This window comes from Pinus tabuliformis, chromosome X, assembly GCF_031772625.1.
Source record: "Pinus tabuliformis cultivar Carrire ecotype Pingquan chromosome X, CPIR1, whole genome shotgun sequence".
In the NCBI taxonomy this organism is placed as follows: domain Eukaryota; kingdom Viridiplantae; phylum Streptophyta; class Pinopsida; order Pinales; family Pinaceae; genus Pinus; species Pinus tabuliformis.
In genome coordinates this window covers 437,061,039-437,067,038 of record NC_142308.1, presented here as the reverse complement: position 1 = coordinate 437,067,038, position 6,000 = coordinate 437,061,039, and the positions used below count along the sequence as shown (strand labels likewise).

The 6,000-nt window shown below is 39.2% G+C and overlaps 1 protein-coding gene across 1 annotated transcript in view; it reads right to left on the bottom strand.

Annotated features, from left to right (window-relative positions):
- Positions 1-1,460: 1,460 nt before the first annotated feature.
- The window catches only part of LOC149140443 (uncharacterized), a 170,451-nt gene continuing 165,911 nt past the window's right edge, over positions 1,461-6,000 (bottom strand). The window contains exon 6 of the mRNA XM_089446633.1: positions 1,461-2,485. Coding sequence (XP_089302759.1) covers positions 2,300-2,485 — 186 coding nt within the window. The 3' untranslated portion in view covers positions 1,461-2,299. The remainder of the gene's footprint in view (positions 2,486-6,000) is intronic.

Sequence of the window (6,000 nt, the reverse complement as noted above, 5' to 3'; positions counted from 1 at the left end):
CCAACCCTTAACCCCTTTGGCCGAGCTTAGATACCCTGTGGAATGAGAGTAGGTAGATGGCCTAGTGTTATCTTCAATGAAGGCATCAGTGAAAGAAAGAAAACATGGATGAAACAAAACTACACATGGATGCAAAAACGGGATATCTACCTCAATGCCTGTCCCACAAATAGCAAGGAGCTAGAGGATTTTGTTATGGAGAAGTTTCGTAAAAAGGTATGGGGAAAAGGGTTGGGCAGAAAAAAGAAATATTACATTGAGGAATTCAACCCTACGTGTGATTTACAACAAAAAGAATTCATTGGCGCTGGCATTTCGTGGAGGGCAAAGGTTCTTATTGCTCAATTAAGGACCAACTCACATCAACTTTGGTGTGAAACAGGATGGTGGAAAAGGCCTAAAGAAGCTTGGGAAGAAAGGGTGTGCACATTTTGCATGTCTAGGGCTGTGGAATCGGAAAAACATCTCATTTTGGAATGTGATGCATTCAAAGACATCGGAGGAAATTATGAGAACATGTTAGCATCAATTTCTTGGCATTGTCTTTTAGCGAGGAGATTGTTGGAAAGTTGGGTCAGCGCATCATCAATTTGACTCGAAAAAGGACAGAATTGCAAAGAGCGAAAAACAGGGAACTAATGGTCTCATAGACTATTTTTAGTCTCGTGGACCTTAAAATATCATTTCATTTCATATAATGTTTGAACTTGAGACTTGATTTAAACTTTGAGACACAAACCAACTGATGTAAAGGGTGAACAACTTTAGCATGACTCCTCTATTGACACTATAAACGTGTCACAAACACTCTTATTTATTGCAGAATTTACAGCAACCCTTCTTTGATAAAAAACGATTTGGTGTTTGGCATTCTACATTCTCTGCCTTGGCTACGGTATCACCTGCAACTAATTAGAGGAACTACGAGGTGATGATCTATTCTAATCTAATTGACTGGCCGGAAGCTTCTTACCAATTTTTCATGGTATCTCCTGAAATGATTGATTAGAGGAATCACAAGTGTGCGGGTACTTCTTACTCAGCTGAATCAAGGGGCATAGTTTAGAGGAATCAGGCTCCATCGTATACCATATCATTTTCTACCATCAACAGCTCGCCTCTATGTGAGCAATGAAATCATAGAAACAATGTGGTCCTACCACTTTTTGGATTTGTACATAGTAATCGAAAATTTCTTCATGCAAGACGCTCTTGACATCCAAAGCTAGAACTTACTGCCCTGAAACCAATTGACCAATTGACTCCATTTTAAGCGGTTACCCTAGTTAATTTTATTACCTTTGCCATATTTTGATTATCTATGACCATCACATCACCACATTAATCAAGATCAAGAGCTTAATGGCATCTATCTATGCTACTCAAACTAACTCGTTTTCATACAACTCATAACACTATTTAAACGCACCCAATATCTTATTTCAAGAGCACCCCAAAGCTGATTTCAACGCTTCTCATAGTGTGACCGCTTATAGGAAAACAACTGTAACAGCATTTCTCACAAAAATAGATGCCATTTCAAAATACTACTCTGACTGTTTACGTCCAAGAGTTAATGTGTATGACTCCTCTCCGAATGAGTTAGTAAATTCTATTTATAAAAACTAACTAAATGGAAAACTTAAAATCAAAAGATCAATATTCTGTCCATCCAAGGGTTCATTTTTACAAACCTGTAATATCTAATGACACGTTTAGGCTTTATGCAAATAATCACCCAACAAAAAAACTACAGTGTGCTAGCTTCTTTCCCTCCATGCAAAAGTACCCCAGAAGACAACAACCAGACACAAGTTAGCCAAGGGTTATTCCAAAATGCCACCAGAAAATAACAGAACTGCAAAAGCTGGGATGAACTACCTGTGACGGAGGAGACCAGCACTGCAAGAAAAGTGTTACTCGGTATCCTTTAGAGCAAAAAGCGTGGGTATAATTCCTAAAAGGAGAAAAACATCACTGTAGGAAAAATGATCTCAGTATCACGCCCAGCCTGTCCAAACCTTAATTTACATACGTCGAATGAGAAAGCAGCAGCCTCTTACTTTCTTCATGCAGTTTTGATACAAAATGTTCCTTTTAGATGGCCAACTCATCTATCATCAAGGCCAATGAGCCAGGAGTGACATCTTTCATCTGGCCTTAGCACCTATTTGATTTCCACTGTCTAGGCACGACTTCTCCATATACTCTCGAAAGTTAATGATGCCATTGCAGTAAACAATTAATCAAGACATAAGGCTACATCCCCGGAACTATTTTTATGATCTCTGTATAACTATTAATTTGAGGCAAGTGAATTCATGAAGCACTTGTCTTCATCCTCTCGTCTTTCGTGGAGGGACGCAAAATGTTTCCTGAACTCCAAAAAGGTGTCTTTCCTTGCTTTTATCTTTTCATACTCTTTCATACCTTTATGTACAAAGAAGATCTTCCTTGATGCTGGACTACACGACGGCATTAGCTCCTGCAACAGGAACAAGAAATAGAAGAATCATCAAGTTTTTCCTTAGGAAAAAAACTGTAATTTCATTTCGTAAAAAATTAAAACAAAAAATTACATTTTGCATATACACATCTATCAATGTGTATTCACTTAAATCTTTCCAGATACATAGCGTTGAATTTTGTAGCTATGGTGAGTCTTCATAATCAAGTTTTAGCCCTCCAATTAATCAAGAAATGATAAATATATATGTGGATTCCTAGTCGGCTTATAAGAAGAAAAATTGAATTTTAAAATCATGAATTTTCCCTCCAAAATGTAAGGTCAGCTTCAAGTCGGCTCCAGTGAAGGGACACACCAATTCGGCACATTCAACCACTATTTATTGGCATTTGTCCTCTCCATTTGAGCAAGAATTCAGATCATTTCTGAGGCCAAAAATTTGGATTATCTGAGGCAGAATTTCAGAACTAATTAAGGACAAATCTGAGGCTAATAATAAAAAAGACGACTACGGGGAAGAATCAAGAATAAAATCTGAGGCAGACCTAATTCTCTAAGGAAGCCCAAAATTTCTGAAGCACAGCAGTCCACATTCGTGAGGCTAATTGAGGGCTGTTTGACCAGGTTTGACTTGGGTTGGTTACTGGTCAGTTTGATTTTATTTGATTTGAAAATTCAGATTGTATTCCTTGTTGAATGGACAAATTTCTCTAAGAAAAGGTTGCTGGTTTTTCTCCTGGTTTGGGGTTTTCCAAAGATAAATTTTGTGTCTCTTGTATTTGGCTGTCTCTATTGTCATTATTGTTTTACTGTTGATGATTTTCTTGTATAATTACTTAATGATGAATATGGTATATGACGAACTGGTTTAAGAATCATTGGAAGTAATTATCAGTTAAGGAAATCATGTAAAAATCAACATGGCATCAGAGCTATAGTGAAAGAGCAGCCTTGAAGTCAAGAAAACTTAAAGCTAGGGCTTGCATTAGCCCTCCTTAAGAGACCATCTGAAGAAAAAAAAATTGTTGTCTACTGGTCAAGAATGAAAAGGGATGAAGTTCTGTTACATGAGGCCGAAAAAGCCTCAGTTTGGTTGCAGAACGCTAAAAGGCCTCACGGCTAATCTCAGGAACGTCGAGGAGGCCTAAGGGCTAGTGGCAGAAGGCCAAGAATACTTCAGCATTGTAGAAATTTCTGTTTTCCCACCCCGGTTTTCAGTTTCACCTTATTTCTCCCATGTAGTTAAATGCTTTTTCCCATAACCATACATTTAACAAGCTGAAAAAATAAATATTGCTGAAAACACAAATTCTGGAAATTTTACAGAATGCTGGAAATTGCAGAAATAAAAATCAGCAGTAATAAACAGCCATTAAAACACATTTAAACACTGAGATTTTTGGTCAACTTGACCCTGGAAAAACCCCGTACAACTCTTGGGGAAAACTAGTTCGAGAGCTCTTCTTTATTTCTGAAAATGTCTTTTTCACAGTGAGAAATATTCAACAAGCAAATTTACAACTTATCTCTTTTCCCATGCCTCACAGAAAACTAGAAATTACAGCAAACAGGACAGCAATAAATGTTGTACGGCCTCCTCGATTTTCGTGCCCACTTTTAGCATTAAATGCTGCTGTACTGCCAACATTAAATGCGTTGTACGGACTGCAATAAATGTGTTGTACAGCCCTCGTTTTGCATGCAGAAAAATCAGCAAACTACTTGATTTTTGTGCAAACCACTCCTCAAAAATCGTGCCAAAATCTGCCTTTCACTGTGTGCTGAATCAGCTGTACAAATCTGCTCAACTGCTGCCTTGGAATGTGTGCCAAGCTGTTGTCTTCTCCTCCCTGCTCAGAAATTTCTCTTGCTCTCCTTCTCCCAATCTGCTCATGAAAGAATGAATGACCTTTTCCTCATTTTCCTCCTTTAATGTAACCCCAAGTGACTTTTGGGTGATCCCTAAATCCAATGGTTGAAATAGATTGAGATCTAAGGCTGAGATTAAATGCTTATTTAAATCTCACTTTTTATTTTTTAATTCACCCCACTTTAATAAAGACCCACTTAGTCATTTATTTCCAAAGTCACTTTTCCTTTCTAATTTTTCATTGATTTTATAAAAGTCACTTTAAAATTAAACTTAATAACTTTATCACTTAAAGTCACTTTTAAATTAGATTTAACTTTATAAAAACTATAAAGTTACTTTAGGAAAAAAATTAAATTCTTTTGGACACTTTTCCCTAGGCCAAAGATCAAAGCCTTAAAGAACCATCTATCCTCCGGTACCAAATTTCAACACTCCCTCTTACCGAGGAAGGTGTTCCTCACCACACCTATCTTGTCTCTGAAGTAGACATGCTTGCCCCGTGGTAAGGCTTTGGTAAGAAGATCTGCAACCTGCTCATCAGTGGAAATATACTCAAGCTTCACAGCTCCCTTCTGAACATAGTCTCTGATGAAATGATATTTGATCCCGATATGCTTTGACCTGTCATGAAATACTGGATTCTCCGTGAGTTTAATGCAACTCTGATTATCACAGTAAATCACTGAAGGTCTCAACGGCTGACCAAATAAGCCAAACAACATCTTGCGAAGCCAGATAGCCTCACAACTAGCTAGACTGGCTGCCATATACTCTGCTTCCGTTGAACTCAGTGCTACTGACTGCTGCTTCCGGCTGAACCATGACACTACTGCTGAACCCAACCCAAAACAGCACCCTGAAGTGCTCTTCCTATCAGAAGCACAACCTGCCCAATCAGAATTAGTGTATCCTGCTATCTCACTCCATCTCCCTGCCTGTAGTCCAGACCATAATCCACTGTCCCCTGCAAGTACCGCAAAATGTGTTTTGCAGCCACCCAATGAACCTTCCTAGGCTCACACATAAACTGACTCATCGTGTTGACTGCAAAATAAATATCTGGTCTAGTGTTGACCAAATACATCAAGGAACCAATCAGCTGCCTGTACAATGTGGGATCCACCAACTCGGAATCCGAAGCATGAAGGTTCTTCCAGTTGGTGATCATCGGTGTCGACATGGGTCTACAATCCTCCATGTGAAATCTGCTAAGGATGTCCACAATATACTTCCCCTGCCCCAGGAAGAAATGCCCCTCCTCCTGCCACACCTCCAAGCCCAAAAAGTAATGCATCAAGCCGATGTCCTTCATCTCAAACTCCGTCGCAAGATCTCGCTTGCAGTGCTCTATGAGTCTCTCTGCACCTGTAATGACCAAGTCATCCACATACAACACCAGAATGAGAGGCTCCTCACTAATCACAATAAAGTAAAGGTTCAGATCTGCCTCACTCTTTGTGAAACCCATCCCCTGCAAATATGTATCTATCTTGGAGTACCAAGCTCTGGGAGCTTGCTTCAGGCCATAAAGGGCCTTCTTCAGTCTGCACACATGGGACTCCTTCCCATGCACCTCAAAGCCCTATGGCTGCTCAATGTACACCTCCTCCTGTATGAAGCCATTGAAAAATGCGGTCTTCACATCCATCTGGTGGATCTT